Raw genomic sequence first — 21,026 nt, forward strand, 5'->3', positions numbered from 1 at the left:
CAAAAATACTTATTTGGTTAAAAAAGGGACAGAGTACTGGATACCATCCAGTCTGGTCTTACAGAGACTTATTTTCAGACCCAGGTACAGTTGCAATAAAATGCATGCAAATGTTGTGCTTGATGATGCCATTCATTAAAAGGTATTTGTGTCTATGTTCCCTGCACTTTTACATATTTGCACCAATGTGCATGCTTAGACTGCTCTTCTGCATATTAAAGCACCAAAACAATTTTATATAAATGAACCACCGCACACTAATACCATTTTAATCCTGTGGAAGCGATGCATTCCCCACTATGAAAATGTCAGGGCCAGAGTTCATTTTTGGGTGCCAAACCTAATAAGGGCCAGAGTTCATTTTTGGGTGCCCAAAGGCCGCCCCATTCTCCACCCCCTCATAGTATGCATGCGCATCCTTTTTGCTCACATATGGAGCACTGCGGACAGGACGCGCTGAAGTTTTCTGCGCGTCCCGTCCCCAGGGCTCCGTATGTGAGCACATTTTATGTGTGGCTGGGAGGTATGCCTCGCAAAATTTATGCTGCCCTAGGCCTGGGCCTTTGCGGTCTCACCACAAATCTGGCCTGCATCTAGTTTTTACAGATGGAAATGCACTAGCGGAGTGAATAAAATGCTTTTAAGGCCAATAAAATAATTGACTGATGCCAATGTTATTAATGGGGAGGAAAGAGAAAAATATAGGAAGGCCAGTATTTATTTCCACAAATGTTGGCAACCCTACCTCTTACAGGTGTCTGTATCCACATTTGCATTTGGTACTACTAAATACATGTTGCAGGGCTGCACTGATTGCATGTAAATGAAATGGCAGTTAGGGCACAATTTCTAGCTAGATTTTCCAGACGTGTCCCCGAATTTTCTGTTCAAGTAGAGAGTATACACCATGAAAATCTGCCATGTGCACCACTGTGAAATTTTTGGCCCCATGCACTGTGACTACACACCCAAATACCACACCTATTTGACATAGCACAGATGTGCCAGTATAATACATTACAGTAAAATTATTTGTATCTGTATCAGGCGGCCTCCTCAACCTTAATGATTTGTTTGGGAAAATATACAAACTCCTTGAAAAAAATGCCTAAAACTGTGCTGCAAGGGTATGGTACCAACAACATACATGGATATTTATATGCATCCTGTATGAAAATCTAAAAGTGTCAGATAAAATTATATATAAAAAGGTTTGCCAGTTTTTCCCATTTAAATACAGACAGTTGTTAAATAATTTATCAAATTCGCATAGCAAACAGTTTGACAAGATTGAAAGCGTGAAACAAAATAAAAATTGGGACTGCTGAATTAAAACACTAAGGCTTTTAATGATATCTACAATGAGCTTCAGTAAAATGCACAAAAGCCATTACTTTAAGTTGAAAATAATGACTTTGGGAGAGGCATACTCCCCCTGCACTCTGTCAAGATACGGTAAAGGTTTTCACCTCTCATTTTTTATAAACCGTGAACCAAGAAAATCAATTGCAAACAGCTAATTAGTAAGAAAAAACGGACGTTGCCATAATGCAGCAAAGCTGTAAAACACACCTGATTTTAGAAGCCTTAATGCATGTAATTACAGTTAAAATTATTATTTTTCCAACAATCAGTTCTGAAGCAGCAGTGCCACCTAGCATTCCCAACTAACTTTACTGGAATAGGACAGAGTTATAAAAAGATCTATGCTTTAGAAAAATCAATTGTTTCATCCAATCCCTATTAATAATAGCTACAGCAGTGGATTACAAGGACAAGTTACCTGTATTATAGCTAAGGTGGCAACAGAAACTACTGAACTCACATGCATAGATGTAGAGTAGAGGTGGCCAGCTGAGTTCCTGGCTGCTTTTTACAAACCATAAAGCAATTACTTTAGAAACAGGTTTGGTTTTTTCATTGCAGCTATATGAATTTTCGCTTGAACTTGCATTTTCTATGGAAATGCTGTAGCAGTGGCATATCTCAAAGAGTAAAAATGAAAGTAGCCACCACAACAGCAAAGTAAAGTTAAGAGGGAATAATGAAAGAGCTAATACACACACATTCCTGAAAAAGAGCGCTCAGTAAAGGGAAATAGTAATAAGGTGCCGTCATTTTTATATCGCTTTATTAAACTATAAGTAAAATATAAACAGCCACACACCTCAGTAATATCATACCACACCCTCTTAGACTCCAAGTACCATGCATATGACTGTGCACAATTCAAATACAATTACAACACCATCAACACTATTGTAAACCTTGTAAAACTTTTTTTGCACAGTTTAAAGATGTGATGGTGTAAGAGTAAAAAATGGCGTAAAAACTGTGTAAACATGTAAAATGTATAGAAATCTGCATTGTTTCAGTACCTGTGTAAAAAGCTGCATTGTTGTTGTCACGTTTTGGGATTGCAGGATACTCTAAAAATGTCTCATTGACTTCAGTGGACTACTCCAGGTCTTGTGTAGGATAATATAGTACAGGTATAGGATCCCTTATTCGGAAAGTTCCGAATTACAGAAAATCCATCTCCCATAGACTCCATTATAAGCAAATCATAATAATGTTATTACATGATTTCCTTTGTCTCTGTAATTATTCCTTAATTCATCCTTACTGGAGGCAAAACAAGCCTATTGGGTTTATTCAATATTTAAATGATTTTTAGCAGACTTAAGTTATGGAGATCCAAATTACAGAAAGATCCCTTATCCGGAAAACCCCAGGTCCCAAGCATTCTGATTAACAGGTCCCATACCTGTAGTAGCATAGTAGATGAGGTTGAAAAAGATCCAAGATCAGGCCAGTCCTTACTTTTTTAACCAAATAATCATTTTTAAGGCTAGATTGGAAAATGTGCCAGGTATTGAAATAGCTACTAAGTCATTATAGTTATAAAGTGCCATTATGTGATACTTGAGACAAAATAACAGGTACAGAACAGGACATATGCTCCACTGCTGCCACATCAGTTATTGTGCAAGAATTCTTGTGACAAACACAGACATATATTATAAACATTTTTCACCAACATGTAGCTTTTCTTTTTTTATTTTGTTACCTGCATTTGTTCTGGAGTCCATTGATCCAAATTAACCGATTTCACTCTGGATATATGAACTCCAAGGTTTCTATGAATTCCAGCACAACGAATGCAAATAAAAACCCCTAGGTTCCAGGAAGCCCACCTAGGACCTGCAAGAAAAAATGAAAAAGTATTTCAAATGGATGGTAGTAGAATGCTTGAAAATGAAATTCAATCAATATTAAAATATAGCTAACATTTTTAATCCATAATTAAGGGTGAATTTCAAATAAATACGACCTACAGAATAAATATCTGCAACTCTGGTACAGACTTTGAAAGTTGCCAAACTGCAGATCTTACCTTTTCTATTAGTTCAAGATACTTCTACTACTAACCTATAAAAGATATACACCTGTATGTAACTGCGGCCTGGTATGATGATAATGATAACTAGAGAGGTACATTTCCTGAAGAAAATGTGAGTGGTGCTTGCCGTGGCAAAATTCATGCCCCAATATTACAATGTTTCCTTCAGTTTGGTTAATTGCCCCCTGCTGGGGCAATTAACCGCCCACCCTCTAGAAAAGTCATTGCACCCCATTCCCGAATAAGCCGCACGGTTTGACACCTCATTCATGGGTCTACGACAAACGGTGGTTAATTGCCCCCTGCTGGGGCAAGTAACTGGCCACCCCTCAGAAAGGTCATAGCACCCCATTCCCGAATAAGCCGCACGGTTTGACACCTCATGCATGGGTCTACGACAAACGGTGCGGGACTCAAAGTTGGTCTCAATGTTAAGTCTATGGGCGGATAATTGCCCCCTGCTGGGGCAATTAACCACCCACACCTCAGAAAAGTCATAGCATCCCATTCCCGAATAGGCCGCATGGTTTGACACCTCATTCATGGGTCTACGACAAACTAGTTATTTGCCAAAATCCCCATTATAAGTCAATGGGGCAAATTTGGGGACCTCTCTTGCCCCAGGGGTAAAACTTATGCCCTTGTGCGGGGTATCTTCTGACACAGGTTGCAAACCTCTTCAAATGTGGTAAATTTCACGTTTCGAAAAAATTCCCTCTCTGCGCTACAATCCGTCAAAGTTGGCCTCAATGTTAAGTCTATGGGATTTTTGGGCCAGTTAATTGCCCCCTGCAGGGGCAATTAACCGCCAACCCCTTAGAAAAGACATAGCACCCCATTCCCGAATAGGCCGCACGATTTGACACCTCACTCATGGGTCTACGACAAACGGTGCGGGACAAGTTCCGTGCCGAACTTTTGTACGGAAGAATAATAATAAGCCTGTGAGATAATAGAAGTGATGCTTTGTAAGCACCACTAATAATGATAGCTCATTGGATTTGGTTCAGTATGAATGATATTGCTTCCAAAATGTATAGATTTTGTGCATTCCAAAGAGTGTTTTACAATATTCAAAGTGGCCCATGTCAGGTCCTGCAAACAAAATAATTTAAAGGATTTTCTTTAGGGTACAGGAAAAAACAAAGGGGTGGAACAAAAGATGTCCTTGGTTTAATAAAATCCTTATCCCAGTACAATAACAAAAAAAATACTGTATACACTAAGTAACTAAGGGTGATAAGGCCTGGAAACAGTAATTAGACTAAAGTATTCACCCTCCTTGGCATTTTTCATGTTTTGTTACATTTAAATAAAGGGGTTGTTCACCTTTGAGTTAACTTTTAGTATGATGTAGAGAGTAATATTCTGAGGCAATTTGCAATTGGTCTTCATTTTTTATTATTTGAGTTATTTCATTTTCAGTTCAGGAGCTTTCTGGTCTGAAGTTTCAGCTGTTATTTGGTTGTTAGGGTCCAAGTCACCTTAGCAACCAGCAAGTGGGTTTGGATGACAGACTGGTATATGAATAGGAGAGGGACTGAATAGAAAAGAACGTTATAAAATTTAACAATAACAATAAAACTGTAGCCTCACAGAGCAATAGTTTTTTGGCTGCCGGGGTCAGTGACCCCCATTTAACAACTGCAAAGAGTTGGAAAAAAAGGCAAAAAATTAAAAAAACTATAAACAATAATGAAGACCAATTGAAAAGTTGCTTAGAAAAGGTCATTTCATAACATAGTAAAAGTTAAAACTTAAAGGTGGACCACTCCTTTAAGTAAAACTATACCTTTAGGATGAATACTTAACAAACACATTGTTATATGATATCTATTCAAGAATCTTACTAATTATATATATATATATAGCGCGAGTTGATGCACACCACTAACAATGATTATACCTGGGTGCGAGAGCAAATATAGTACAATAAAACAAAAAAGTGTCACTATTCACATATTGTAATAAAATTTACCTTTTTTTCAAATAATTTAAATCCTGTGAATGTGGACACTTTTTTGTTTTTATTATATATCAGGAACTTTAATTGTAAAAGGAAGAAAGTGCAGGACACTTCTGCCACTAGGGATACCACTTTACATTAAAGGGGATGTCCACATTCGTACACTTGTCCAAAGGTGAACATCCCCTTTAAAACTGGGCAAGTGGGAGGACCATTGACGTCAGGGCAGTGTCAGGACTATGTCATGGGGGGTATTGCTACTGTGTTGCTTGGAAGCAACTGAGTGGATTTCTGCCCAGTTTTCACAATGTTGAAAACCAGGCAGAAAGTTGTTAACCAACAGCCCCTTGAAAAACTAGGCTGTCCAGTTCTAAATCGGACAGGTGAAAAACTCTATCTGCCAACAGAGTTGTTGCCAATAACTCAATAGTTATAGCAACAACAGTAGTTGTTGTTGCCAGTGCTCCAAATACTGGGCATACACGAACCCGCCGAAGAGTTATCTAGTCAATCATTGGCACTGTTATTAGTTGATAGCAGGGGCCAATAAGCTAGCTATACAGGCAATTCATTTCTGAGTGGTGTGCATTATATTTCATGCTGAGTGCAGACAGTGGAGTTGATAGACCCAAAGAGCAGAAATCTAAAATTGCTGAACACACTAATCTTCCAGAAAATAAACTGGCTTTGGAACAACAAATGGTACGTGTTATTTGTTTTGTTGTTTAGGGAGTTATCTTGAGGAATTCAGCTTTTTTTTTTCTTCTTTTAAAACATAATTTTTAAATTACTTGCTCTGACCTAACAGCTGCATAGCATTAACGCTAAATTGCATTCAGTGTGATATTTTAATTTCCAGCTAGGAACTACACAATTTGAATAGATTTATTTGCACATGGGCTACCAAAGATAGGGCTTTTCAAATAAAATTTAACAATCACCACAGTGTTTATTTCCCATCTTCTATATACCTTCTAAGTTGCTTCTGACTTTACAAATTAAAAAGGAAACACATGCAGTCTTGAAAGCATCAAATAAATCGTGCTGCTCCCGAAGAGGTATCAAACAGAGCAATGAAAGCACAGTTAATGAGATGCTGCTCCATTCATTCTGACAAAAAACGTTCTGTAGTCATAACAACAGGCATAAAAAATGTGAAGTCATAAAAAAGGAATGTTTTCCCAATTTCTAAAGTATAGTAGAAATATATTTAATTTAAGTTCTTTGCATGGAAGGACTTTACAGTACTCAACTGCACAAATGCAGTTGTCAATAGCAACCAATCAGATCTTTCCTTTCATTTTTCAATTAACTGCCTATGTGTGCAACTTAGGACTTAAAAATTCATCAACTTTAACAGGCAGTAGACCCCCTTGCGGATTAAAAATAATATGTTCTTATTACCTGAGCTAAACAGGCAAAGAGGGAGTTTGAAGCTACTCCATAGTTGGTCTTTCCAAGCAATATAGTTAGAATACTAGTGCACACAATACCACTGAAAAACGGACTCCTGCAAACAAAACAGTCAGAACAAACAAGGATGGGAGAAGGTTGTATGCTCAGAACTAACCCTAATCATTTAAATCATGCTGAACAAGGGCTGCCCCTTATGTTATCTATGCAAAGACAATGCTATGATGCTTCAATATTAAAAAAAAACCAAAAAACTAAAACTAGCAAATATCTTGTTTTATGATAACTGTTAATTAAAACTATATTTTATGTTTACCAAAACAGAACAAATAAAGTTTCTGCTGAGGTACCAGACAGCACAGGGCTGGCAGTGATAAAGATAGGAGAGCTCATTTATTAACACAAGTGCAATTGTCTATAGTGACTAGCTGAATTAGTCTACTACCAGTTCTAAAATAAAAGCAAAAATGTGACTGGCTACTATGGCCAATGTACTGTTACAAATATTGTGGTATTTGACAGGTTCTTCAAAAAGGCTTAGTTTGTTCCACTAAAAATGTATCTCCTCTGTTGCTAATTTGTAAGACTTAATGACACAATGTTTGTCGTCCACTGAAAACTGCTGGTTCCCCAGGACACAAATTGCCAGAAATACCTTGTCATCTGGATCCATTAGAATCACTGCAGGTAAAACACTTTACAAATTGTGATGCCAGCTAATCTCAAGAAAATGGATTTTTTCGCAATTACCCAGGAATCGCTGTAAGTGTGGTGATTCCAACAGATCAGGATGGACAGGCATTAACAGATTTGTCTCCTGTGGGCAGCACAGATTTCCCTTTGCAAATCTCCATGCATACCTTTGTCCTTATAGAAAAAATTCTCGATTTGGTCCCCAGGTAAGAAGATTGTGTCTCCATGATTATTTTTAATATGGATATATATCTTCCTACCATAGAAGTTGTACTTAAAGGAGTGGTTCACATTTAAGTTAACTTTTAGCAACTTTGCAATTGATCTATTTATTTTTTATCGTTCTGAATTATTTGCCTTCCTCTTCTGACTCTTTCCAGCTTTGAATTGAGGGTCACTGACCCCGGCAGCCACAAACTACAATGTTGATGTAATTGTTACTTTTAATCACTGCTCTCTTTCAAAATATCAGTCTCTATAAAATCACTCATATACAAAAGAATGTATATTCAAGAACATATGACAAAACTTTATTTTACTATGAATGAGTACCATGAACTTGTGTTAATGAAAATTGTAATGAAATAAAAGGATCAAGATATACACTGACATGTGTGACCACTGCAGTACTCTGTGGAAGAGCTTACTTGGTATGGCACAGCAGAAAAGTTAGACAGTTGACAAAGAAGCATATTTAGGCCCAGAACAAGGCACAGGACAACAGAAGAATGAAGACCAGAGAGGACACCTCCAGTCCCTATGGTTGTAATGTATTGTCTGGTATGTACTGCCGAAACGAATTGCTTTAGAGAAGCTAGATGTAGTGAAAAGTGCTTAAGACTTGGGGGACATGATAACCAATTCTAAGGGCAGTCGAAGTGCAGTAGAGGGGAAAAAAATAGGAGATGTCTACAAGGCACTTTAGTCAGTTTTGCCCACTTACTCTTCACTTAAAAGAAAAGGAGGTGCTGGACAGCTCTGAAGACAGGAGGCTGGGCTGGTGACTGAGCAGTTAACAATTTGGCAAACTGTTCACAAGGAGGGATGATCAGTGGGTGTTTGGAGGCGCGGTGTAATAGATGGAGGTATTGCATAATGAATGCAGTAATGTGTAGTTGTAAAAGCAGATTTCCCTTTTACAATGTGCAGTGTCACTAAGATCACAAATTTGCAGTAGCAGAAATATGAATGGGTATTCTCATTAGAGCAATTAAGCTATCAGCAGTCACAAGGCATAGGCATGACCCTGTGCATACTATTTTTGCAGCACAGCATCCCTGTATAATGAGCAGCAGCTAGAACTATTGTTGCTAAAAAAATGTATAATAAAATCTTATACTTAACATAGGAAAAAAAAATGTTTTTTGCTATTTCTTGAGCTAAATAGGGCAAAAAAACTACTCCATGTTTCTAAAGTCCTGGTTTTAATGAGGTAGTTAATCAAGACTACCAGTACACATAGATAAACCTCTGCAAAATAAACTTCTGCTTATGGAAATTACGCACATCCCTCTACCATAGGTGACAAAGCAGCTGAAAATACCTTTTAATCTGAAATAATTCACAAGGTGTCATTTTCACCAAATTATGCCATATTATGCCATATGTTAAGAAACCAATTTTGGAATTCGTGAATTTGAGTTTGTTTTTCTAAATCAATTAAACTCGCATATCGAATGCTTGCTTATGTATTTATATTAAATGGTAAACACATGCAAATAAAAAAAAACTTGAATACTGGAGGACAGCTCCCATTGACTTCTCTAGAAACTTGCAAGCTTTTAGATGGCAAAGTTTTACATTTGAGTTTTTGGTTCTTTTAAACTTAAATACCAGACATTTGAGTTTTCGAAACATAACTCAAATTCAAGTTTTTGAAGCGACAAAAACTTGAATCGAGAAGAAAAAAAAAATTGATACTTTATTGTTAATGGGAAAGGTTATTAGCAGGTGACAAACCATATGTTATTGCTCTTATCTGCAAGACAAAATAGTCACAACAAAGCTGTTTAAACAGAAATCACTTTCACTATACTGTCCCTTTAAAGCAGGGATCCTTCCCAACCTTTTTTACTCGTCAGCAAAAAAAATCTTTTGGGGATACAAAATAAGGGATGTGATTGGCTATTTGGTTGCGCCGTGTGGACTGCTAGCCTGCAGGAGGCTCTACTTGGAGTAAAACTGTGTTTCAGTGCTTCTAAAACTTGCCTCCAAGCCAGAAATTTAAAAATGGCCACCTACTTTTAGGCCACTGGGAGCAACATGTTGCTCACAAGACACCGGTTAGAGATCACTGCTTTAAAGGAACCTCAATGTTTACCTTTTTTAATTAATTAATTTATTAATTATATAATTTATTACATTAACTAGCACCCTTAGAAATTAGCTTTTTTCCCCATGAGTTAGTCCATCTCCCCTGTTTATTAGTACAGGTATAGGACCTGTTTTCCAGAATGCTCAGGACCTGGGGCTTTCCAGATAAAGGATCTTTCCGTAATATGGATCTCCATACCGTAAGTCTACTAAAAAATCATTTAAATGTCATTTAAACCCAATAGGCTTGTTTTGCCTTCAATACGGATTAATTATATCTTAGTTGGGATTAAGTACAAGGTTCTCTTTTATTATTACAGAGAAAAGGAAATCATTTTTAAAAATTAGAATTATTTGCTTATAATGGAGTCTATGGGAGATGGCCTTTCCGTAATTCGGAACTTTCTGGATAATGGGTTTCCGGATAAGGGATCCTATACCTGTACTTTGCTGTAAGAAGTTTTCCTGGACGGGGCAAGGAAAGTCAGTAGCAGCAGTTTCTAGAGATGGAATCAAAAGTGAGTACACTCAGAAAGAGATTGTGCTCTACCTTCTGGTTATCAGAAGATATGGTAAAGTAAATGTTTTTTTTTCCAATAGAACTAGGACCGATTTAAATAAATATTGCTTAGATTTTTAATTACAAATTTTTTTGACGTATATAAAAAATTATTATTATAAACTATATACCGGTATGTCAATTTTGTTATGATAGTAATCTTTATTAAAGGAAACGTAAAAACTTAGTAAACTTTATCAGAAAGGTCTATGTAAATACAGCCAGCTGCACTGTGTCCTCTAGCAAAAGAAACACAGGATTATTTGGTATCAGACTTCCTTCTCTCAGAAAAATCCTTCAGGGCAAGGCACAAGTCTGCTTGTTCTTCACTCTCTCCCTACCCCTCCCATCATCTTTTTTCCCCTCCCAACTGTGCTGTGTAATCTGAGCTACCAGCAGCTAGAGCTGCAGCACAGAATTTACTGAGACCATGCTAAAATCGCTGCTGCTATTTTAAACAGAGGGAGGTCATAGGGCTGTTTATATTTATTCTGCAGAAATTTTGAGTTCTAGGTGGCACGATAGTGGCTTTTCCTTTATCTACAAAATCTGGCCTGATTTTCTGTGGGTCAAACGTTTACATACACAAAACTGACTGTCTGTTAAATGACAGACTTGATTTCTAAAAGTTATTAAGTTTATACTTGCCTAGTTTTCTTAATTATTAGTTAAACCGGAGTGCACATGTGGCTGTATTTTAGGGGAACTATCATAAAAAAATTTAATATAAGCATCTTCATACTGAACTAATGGACTTTCAAAATATAATATAACAATTCTGTATTATTTCTAAAACAATCGAGTTACTCTTCTCTATCCCCCTTTCAGCATGTTTTTCTTCAGTTTCTCTTACAGGAGTTGGGTGTCAGATTTTGATTGACAGATAATTTATCTTTAGGGGGGTGCCCTTTGGTAACAGATCAGTTAAAGCTTACTCAGATCACTCATTCCAGCACAAATGAAATCTAACAAACTAACGGACTTTAGTACAAATCCTGCATGAGACAGAATTTATGTTCGACTTGGTTATTTTGAAAGATTGAGCGTTAATACATCTTCTAAGCAAAAATAGTACCCTTCCCTAAACCGACTTCAACTCCTTCATAAGGAGAGAAAAAGGAGAGAAATGTGCAGAAATGGGGTTAGTGAAGAGCAGGGACCCCCAGCCTTTCTTACTTGCGAGCCCCAGTCAAATCTAAAAAGACTTGGAGAGCAACACAAGCATCATAAAAGTTCATGGAAGTGCCAAATAAGGGCTAAGATTCGCTATTTGGTAGCCTCTATGCACAGCTTACAGGGGGCTTTATTTGATAGTAAATCTTGTTTTTATTCAGCCAAAACTTCCCCCAAAGTCAGGAACTCAAATATAACTACCAGGTTTGGGGGACATCCAATGGGTTGGTGAGCAACATGTTGACCCCGAACCACTGGTTGGGGGATCATTGGTGAAGAGTAACCTGATTATATCTGCAGTGGTTTAATTGATTTTTCAGTATGATGAAGCTTATACTTCCTGTTTGCCCCTGATACCATGAAAAAAATCAAAGAAAATCAGCCAAGGCTTCAAAAACAATAATGTTTACTCCACAAATCTGGTTCCTTCCTGGAGACAATTTTATGGTACTACACAGACATTGCATTGTTCAGGCAGGAGGCTCAGATTAACATCCAGGCATGAAAAAACTTCTCAGAAAGATTCAATTCAAACCCAGGACAACAGCTGCAACAAAGCAACTGGTGAAGGAGATAGAAGCATTAGGTACAGGTATGGGATCAGTTATAAAGAAAACCAATATCCAGAACGTTCTGATCATCTACCATAGGCTCAATCAAATAATTTTGAAAAATATCCAGGAAACCCCAGGTCCTGAGCATTCAGGTCCCGTAACAGTACTAAAGTATCTACATCCACCATTAAAAGAACCATCTATATTAATGGCCTGAAAGGCTTTTGAGCAAAGAAGAAGGCTCCACTTCTAGCTCAGCAAAAAAAAAAAAACCAAAAAAAACCCAAACAGACTAAAGCTTGCAGATGATCGCATGGACTAACCATATTGGCCTATCCTATTGCAGGAAGGTTCTCTCTGTATGGAAGAAAAATGAAGCAGGGGGGTGGCAGCATCTTGCTGTGGGAATGTTTTGCTAGAAAAATGACTGTTACACTTGAGAAAATAGATGGTATAAAAAATGTTACAAAAAACAGAGGCAGACCTTTACAAAAGACTTGCAACATGCACAAAATGTATACTAAGGGGCACATTTACAAAAGCACGAACGCTCGGAGCGTATTTTCGCTGATTTTTTCGGGCGTCCGCACAACTTTTTCGGACGTTTGCACGAAAAAATTGGAAAGGTTTTACCACTGTTTACAATTGTTCGGTACAAAAATTTAGTGACTTTTGGATCGCCAATACGATATTATCGTGACTAATACGATTTTTTTGTAAGCATTTTCGTGATATTTGCGATCTTCAGAAATTTTCGTTTCCTATCCGATTTTTTCCCATTCGTGATTTGGATTCGTGGATTAGTAAATGTGCCCCTTAAAGTGACATTGTTGTGTCAATTGCTTTTTCACTATTAGGTCTACTTTTGTTATAAATTATTTGAAGTTTGCCAACCTGACTGCCCCTTCTTAGCCTGTCAGTTATAGCTTCTAATGCTAACGGACTCCTGCTGCACAAATATGGCAGCCCCCTCACAGAGGGACAAGGGGGATCAGAAAGGAAATATAAAAGCATCAGGCAAATACTTTTAAGGCAAAATTATAAATATCACGGTAAGACAATGTTATAAAAGATGCAAAAAAATTGGTTCATTTCTGTTGACAGTATCCCTTTAAGTTTATAAATTATCTGACGCCCCCGCAAAATAAAAAAACTGCAGTAACAGAAAATTCTATCAGAGGCAAAGTTTGTTTCAATTAGTCAGTTATAACTGCCAAATATCCGTTCTCGTGTCATTTATTTATAAAATACAGTGTTATGCTACCACCCAGTGGTGAAACATTTAAATACGATATTGGTTACAAGAATGAAGTTCTAAGAATTGGTTACAAGATATTGGTTACAAGAATTAAACATGAACTTGTAAAAGTGGCCTGGTAAGATGGTTAAAACTGGCCACTAATGGTCAACTTTAGATGCAGACTTGGCCATTACAGACCAAGTCAGCAAGCTACTGGTCTGTGTTGGGGGGACAAAATGATGGCCTGCACAACCAATGCCTGCCAGAAGAATGGCCATTTATTTATTTGGCAAATTTAAAAATCCAGTCAGCGTAGGACCGCATTATCCTATTAAAGCATCCCTCTTAGGAGAGATCTGCATATAGCCGTGTTATAATTCAATTGTTGGTCCAGAGGCCAAATGTACAGATCACTCCCATTTAGGACAGAAAATGGGTGACCAATTGGGCAAAGGACTACATGTTAATACTGCTTTGTTTGGACAAATGATCAGATCATTTCCATGCAACCTGGGCAAAGATTTGTTTGTTTTGGACCTTGTCAAAAACAAGGATCTTTTAATGTCTTGTTGGATTTAGGCAATCGAGTTAAATGAAATGGCAAAAAAGTGCCCCACAGAGCTTCTAGAGGAACCCAAAAAGTATGAAGGAAATTAAAAAAAAAAATTTTTGTATGTCACACAGAATATTATCCTTAAATAGGGAAATGACTGCAATAAAAGCAATAAATGACCTCGAAAACCAAAATAAACAACTTCTTATCTGGCATCAATGTGGGTAAGTATTTTTACACTAAAAACTTGATATATTTAGGAGATGAAAATCCTTAACTAAATTGCTAAATTGTCCAGCAGTGTTGAAATCAAAAACTGGCTTCCAAACACATTACATAGGCTAAATAATGTTCAATACTATGCAGTATAATAATTAGTGTTAACAACAGTGGCTATATGATACACACAACAACCTACTGTTGCTGGTTTGGAAATAAGGCTCAGTGCAGAAGAGAGTATAAGAAAATCTCCTACTAAATGAATAGATGGGAGATTCTGCACACTGAATTTTGTCAGGAACTGTGCTGAACATAAACGGTTACGACCTTATCTGTTAGTCTCACTGAATGGCCAGTTCGACTACAGGGAGAAGAAATATGAATAAAAGTAAAAACAATGGAAACTAACACATTTTCAGAAATGGAAGCTATTAATGCCGATATACAGATATGTCTTGCATCACTCTGCTTTTTTGAACTACTTACAATATTTTGCTAAACAGGGAAACCTGAATAAGGCCTATGATAGCCGAATGACACTCTGAGGGAAAACTGGAAATCACAATGCCCTTCCACGTCTAAAGCTACTTGCTATTCATAGAAATTGAAATTCCTGCCAGAACATTTCCCTTTCATTTCAATGTGGCAAAACAAAAATAGACAAGTAAAGCCTCCACCAAATTACCCTGTGTTTTACAAAACCATTGTACCCTGACAACAGACCCTAATCAGTTTTCTGGGGAAGCAATTGACTGTCAGCTGTGTTGGAAGGCCAGTAACTGAAAAGGCCTAAAGCTGTGAGCTATTTGAACTCGCAGTACAGGTTCTAATTGCCAGAGAAAGCAAAAAAAAGTCTATAGTTTATGAAATTTGTTCCTTAAGGAATATCATAATGTTGCGATCTAAACTTCACAATTTATTTTCTGTACATTATCACTGTTGAATGCAGTACTTCATGCACACATGTGTGTGTATATACTGGATGTGCAGATGGGAAGTGGCCATTGGGGAACGTGCACTATTACAGAATAGAAACAAGGAGTTGTGCTGACTACTATCTGCAAATGTGTATGTATACCTACACAAACACACACATAGAAGAACTGGACAAACAGGTATATAGATGATTCACTATGTGGTGTTTTTGAATTCTAAAAAAATTTCCATGGCAAAAAATGTCAGCAATGTCTTAAATGCCTTTTAATCATTTATAATTGCAATCTAAGTAACTCCATTTTATCTGGATACATAAATGAATTAATGTGTAAGATTTGTGGAGTCAGCAGCCAAATTCTGCCCACAGAAAGCTATGTGTAGCCATACCTGATTGTGTTTTTGCCTATTCACATATCTAAACCATTCACTCAGTGTCAGCCTTGTTGGTTTTATTTTAGGTGAGCACCTCTTAAGCCATACTGCTTCTGTCTGTCTGCCTTTAAATAGACACCTGATCCCAAAAGGATTCTCTGACAAAAGAGGCTTGCAGCCTTGAGCTTCCAGCTGATTCATTATAATGGCAGACCACTGATCCTACAGCCTTGCTGTTTCTATGGGCAGCTTCCCATACTTCTCCCCCTTAGCAGCCTACAGTGCCCTAGAAGATGCTCAAATAAGAGGAAAAACAAACAGACATATGATGCTTGAACAGCCCTGGAAGTGGCCTAACTTAAAGTTATAGATTTTATGCATGCAATAAGATTCTGGCACATCTGTGTGTATAAAGTTACAGCAAGCAGGGGTTGTTTAAGATCTGCGTACCCAAGCAAACTGAGAGGCTTGTGCCAGAACTAACTTTGTAAACTACCTAAAGCCTGGGGCAAATAGTAATTCTTCAAAAATGAAGCACTAACAATCAAATTTATCTCATTAATGTAAATGAATGATTAAACCTCTCAGGTAAGTGCATGGCTCTTTAAAGATATAGAGACTTACTAGAATTGATTATATTAGTACAGGGAAAGAGATTTAAGTTATAAAAGCATTGTATTTGTGGAATTGTGCCTAGTAAAGGTAAATGCTTAATCACATGCACAAGTTATAGGTCTTTTTACAATTCATGCTATAAGCAAAATTTGGGAAGTTTCTTTGACCTCACACTATGTCCTCCCATACTCATCTTAAAAAAGAACTTTTACTCTAACAATTCCAAATTCTTTTCTTGCACACTACTTGTGCACAATAAAGAGAAAGTTACTACCCCACCTCTGTGACCAGAGGATAAAGGAGCGACAGGCAATTTATGACTGACAGCTCAGATTTTTAAACACCTTTTAAAAGGCACTGAAGTTTGATCTGTGTTCCATGTTTAATATGAACTTTTATAATGCAGCATTTTATGTGTGGGTGACATGTCCCCTTTAAGGCCTATTACATTATGGGCGTTTTACCTGTTTTTCCCTTCAGTGGCTTTCCTGCATTCCATGCAGGGGAAAGTGGGAAGAAATGCAGCCCAGGCTATTCGGTTAGTTTGTATTCACGGGATGGAGGCAAGCATTGAATGTAGGTGGAACACATCAAGTTGCCTGTCACTCATGAGTAAAAAAAGGCTGGGGATACCTGCTCTATATCATACTAAAAGTTAACTCAAAGGTGGACAACCCCTTTGATGTTCCTCTTTCTGGTGTTTCACCTTGGCAGCTCAGTAATCCAGATGCAGACTCTAAACTGTTACAATTTGCTAAATTAGTTGATATATATCTCAGCAGCATTTGTGGGATGTTAGTAACTATTGTATCAATTATAACAACTGCCTTTAGTAAAACTCTAGAATTATGCTAAGTAGTTAATCAGAAATGTATCAAGTCATGTTCCAAATAAGAACTGTTTACGGAGTTGTTGAAAAAAGAGCACTTCAGTTTTAGATTAAAATGGTCAAACATAAAAAATGAAAAGCAATGTAAAAAAAAATGTATTTGTTTTTGGTGTACCATCTGCAAACAACTTAACAATTAAGTTGGAAAAGAGTAATGTGTAAAGGCTAGTACAGCTACTTTGAAAGTACAAACAAATGAGTTGCAATATATTTAGATTTCCACCTGCAACATGTTTTATTAACACTTATATAAACATAACTTTAAATAGATCTCTGCCCTATAAGATATATGAAAATATTGGGGGTACATTTAGCATTTTACAAACAGTAAAAACTATTAGATAGCATGAGTGTTACCAGTAGTTTGATGAGTGATACTCAGATTGTGAGCACGTGCTGGTTAGCCACACAAGCATGAAAAAAAATCTTTGGGGATGTCACACTAGGACTGTAATTGGCTATTTGGTAGCCCCACGTGGACTGCTGGCCTGCAGGAGGCTCTGCTTGGAGTGAAACTGTGTCTCTGTGCTTCCAAAACTTGCCTCCAAGCCAGGGATGTAAAAATAGTCACCTGCTTTGAGGTCACTGGGAGCAACATCATAGGGGGTGGTGAGCAACATGTTATTCATGAGCTACTGGTTGGGGATCCCTGATGTAAAGTATATTATTCTGGCACAATATGCAATTGGTCTTCATTTACTATTTGTAGTTTAATTATTTCAGTTTTTGTTTGGCAGCTCTCCAGCTTGGATTTTTAGCAGCTATTTGGTTGCTAGGATCCAAATTACCTTAGCAACCAGGGTGTGGTTTAAAAGTGCACATATAAAAGTGCATAAAAGACTGATATATGAAAAGAAGAGGACTTGAATAGAAAGATAAGTAATATAAAGTAACAATAACAATTAAAACTGTAGTTTCACAGAGCAATCATTTTTTGGCTCAGGGGTCAGTGATCCCCATTTGAAAGCTGCAAAGAGTTAGAAGAAAGTGGCAAGTAATTCAAAAACTATGAAAAACAAATAATGAAGACTAATTGAAAAGTTGCTTAGAATTGGCCTTTCTATAGCATACTAAAAATTAACTTAAAGGTGAACTACCCCTTTAAAGGTTCAATTTTAGAAAAATACACAAAGCAACTGACTTTAAATGGCCTTCAGCTGCAACAGACTGATTGCAGGGCTAGATTTTGTTATTGTTACTATTTTAATCACATACCATTATATATTTGCAACAGTCTTCCACACAAACCACTGCCTGCTTACTATAGAGTTAGGTAGCTGATGACTGGCTTGAAACGTGTAAGGAAACTGTTACTAAATAATGTCCACAGTAAACCTCTCATTTACCAGTACAACCTGCTTTACAGCTTTTGTGGTATGCTTGCCTGACCATAGCGCACAGTTAGCAGTTTACATACTCAAATGGATAAATAAAGACAAAAACATAAAATATATGCTTAACTTGTATATATGAATAAAAATAAAGTTTTTTTGTATGAGACCAGCCATTGTACCTAGAAGACAAGTTTATAAAGAAATATGGGAAATAAAAGTAAAGAACATGGCAAACAAAATGCTGAACCAAAAGGATGTAGTCCCTGCCCTAGTGTTTAGAATCCAGATGAAAATGAAAACCATATTCAAATTGTCTTATAATGCTTGTCTCAACATAATGTTGTAAAGGCAAAATTAGTCTTTTATTTCAAGTACCTACACTACAATTCTGGTGATACTGCTATAACAGACATCTATCCGCTACTTAATAACAACACACAAAATTCTTGCACATACCAAGCACAACTGTGAATGTTACAGATGCTACATGCATAAAAAATGAATAAGGATTTAAGGCTCAATAAAGAATTAAGCAAGACATGTTATACCTTATGTTTTTGGCTTCTGCCTCAGGGCAAGGTCAACACAGCACTTAACAGTGAAAATATTTGCCTGTAATAATTTTTTTTTAATTTCTGATTTACAGCACATGGCTTTAGATTCTGACAGTTGCCTGCCCAAAGGGACTAACTGGCAAAATACAGTACAGACATAGAATAAAAAGTGCAATATAGGGTTGATTATTAATATTATTAACCCCAGATAAAATAACATTTGAAGAGCTTCCATAACAAGCTTTAGTACACACAAAAGGAAAGTTGCCCTGTTGGCTTGCATAGGGGGGGTTATTAAAGCATTTACTCAGTAGATACATTTTTTGGAATTGTGCTGCACACTTTTCAATTTCAGGGAAATGTGCAAAAGCATCATGTTAGAAATCTCTCCCAGCATCAATGCAGGGATGTAATAATGCATGTTGCTAAACATACAAGTAGCATTACAGAGATATAAAAACATATTGTATGTTAAAGTTATTATGGGACTTCTATTTAAGTGGACTTAGAGGCAGATTTATCAAAATGTGAAATTAGAGTTTACCATAGAAAAACTCACATTCTATTCATTCCTATGAGATTTTTAGAAGGGTATTTATCAATGGGTGAAATTTAGAGCTCATCATTTTATAAATATGCGTTTAAAAATCCCATAGGAATAAATAGAAAGTGGGCAAGGTTTTTCTGTGGTAAAATCTAATCACACAAGTCCAGTGAAATAGAAGCCCCACAATAACTTGAACATAAAATATACATACATATATGTTTGTATACCTCTATATAATCTCACATTCTGTTAAATTTGCCCCCAGTAGAGAAGGTGCTTAGGTGTGCACCAATAGGAGCGGCACATGTAAGAAGTCCAGCGTCACCCATCCCCATGACTAGACACTCACCTTTAGCCTCACAGTCAGCACAGTACTTGTTGTCCTCCTCTCGAAGCATCCTGGACAAGATGGCTTGGTGCTGCTCATTCTGCTTCTGAGCCTTTTCCCTCTCTGAACGGGTGGTCATATCTACTACTGAGCAAGCACTTTACTGTGCACCCACACCTATCTTAAGGACTCGAGTGATATGGGAGTCGAATCTAATTCTTCGTGTACGTCTAGACACACAGGGTATATATATATATATACACCAAAAACCGGCTTGTAGGACGCTACCTGCACCAAAATCACCCCAAAGTCGGGCCTCCTCAGGCAGAATAGATATAACACAGAGAAACAGGACTATACACTAGATAGGGATGGGTATAGAAGCCCCCGGTATGCGTGCTGTGCCTGCACTTCGGAGCTCAATGAACAACATAAGAGGGTTGGTATACGTCCACTCAAGGGCAAAACACCGGCTTCAGCGCTATTTCTGTATCGCTAGAATTATTCAGTCAGGGTTCTGCTCTCCCTCCTGTCTCTAACACACGACACTTCCGGGAACATTCACTTCAGTGACGCACGCTTCCCCTCCTATGAGATGTCAAACTACAGGGTAGCGTTATTGCCGTCCGTGACAACCCACCTATGCTCCACCCCTTCCGCTGAGAAGCCCTCCCTACAGTTTGCCGGGTGTCGTTCTGAGAATTGCGATACTGCTCGATTGGGTGGAGCTCAGCGCAGGAAAGGCTTTAGGGAATGTAGTGAGGTGGAATGGGAATAGGACAGGTGGTGACGTTGAAGGCGTGTATTCCTGGTACCAACAATCCGCGCCCTTCTGAGACACAGAAGTAACGACCAATACAATAGTAATACTATTGCTGGCATGTTCGCTGCTTGTAGCGCTCCGTCAATGTTACCTGTGAGGCTGGTAAAACCGCAGTCAGGTGTAAACCAAGCACTGGGCAGACTTGACAGATCATCACACAAAGCACATCTTCATTTTTTTAGTTTCTCCTTTGGGTAGCCCAGTGGAAATATTAAAAGCTAAATTTATGTTTCATATACTTTGTTTTGTCTTTGTTATTTTAAAAGATTCTGCGAAGGTGCCAATGACTCTAACATACCTCCCAACATTTGAAAAATGAAAAGAGGGACAAAAAGACTTGCAGCGCCTGGAAAAAATTTGACCACGCCCACTTTGTGGCCACGCCCCAATTGCCACACCCCATTTTTAAAATAGTGCCCACGATGGCCCAATAGACAGCACCCCCATAGACAGTGCCCCCCATACACTGTGCCCCATTTGCCCCCATAAACAGTACCCCCCATAGACAGTGCCCCCAATTGACCCCATAGACCATGCCCTCA

At 37.7% G+C, this 21,026-nt stretch overlaps 1 protein-coding gene across 2 annotated transcripts in view; it reads right to left on the reverse strand.

The window, feature by feature from the left end:
• smap1 (small ArfGAP 1) overlaps nucleotides 1–20,712 on the reverse strand; it is a 101,835-nt gene extending 81,123 nt beyond the window's left edge. Inside the window, 2 exon segments of one of the 2 annotated variants that reach the window (NM_001126910.1) lie at nucleotides 3,071–3,204; nucleotides 19,683–20,193. In NM_001126910.1, the coding sequence (NP_001120382.1) occupies nucleotides 3,071–3,204; nucleotides 19,683–19,800 (252 nt within the window). In that variant the 5' untranslated portion in view covers nucleotides 19,801–20,193. 2 annotated transcript variants of the gene reach the window in all.
• Nucleotides 20,713–21,026: the final 314 nt, after the last annotated feature.

Source organism: Xenopus tropicalis, chromosome 5 (assembly GCF_000004195.4).
Source record: "Xenopus tropicalis strain Nigerian chromosome 5, UCB_Xtro_10.0, whole genome shotgun sequence".
NCBI lineage: Eukaryota > Metazoa > Chordata > Amphibia > Anura > Pipidae > Xenopus > Xenopus tropicalis.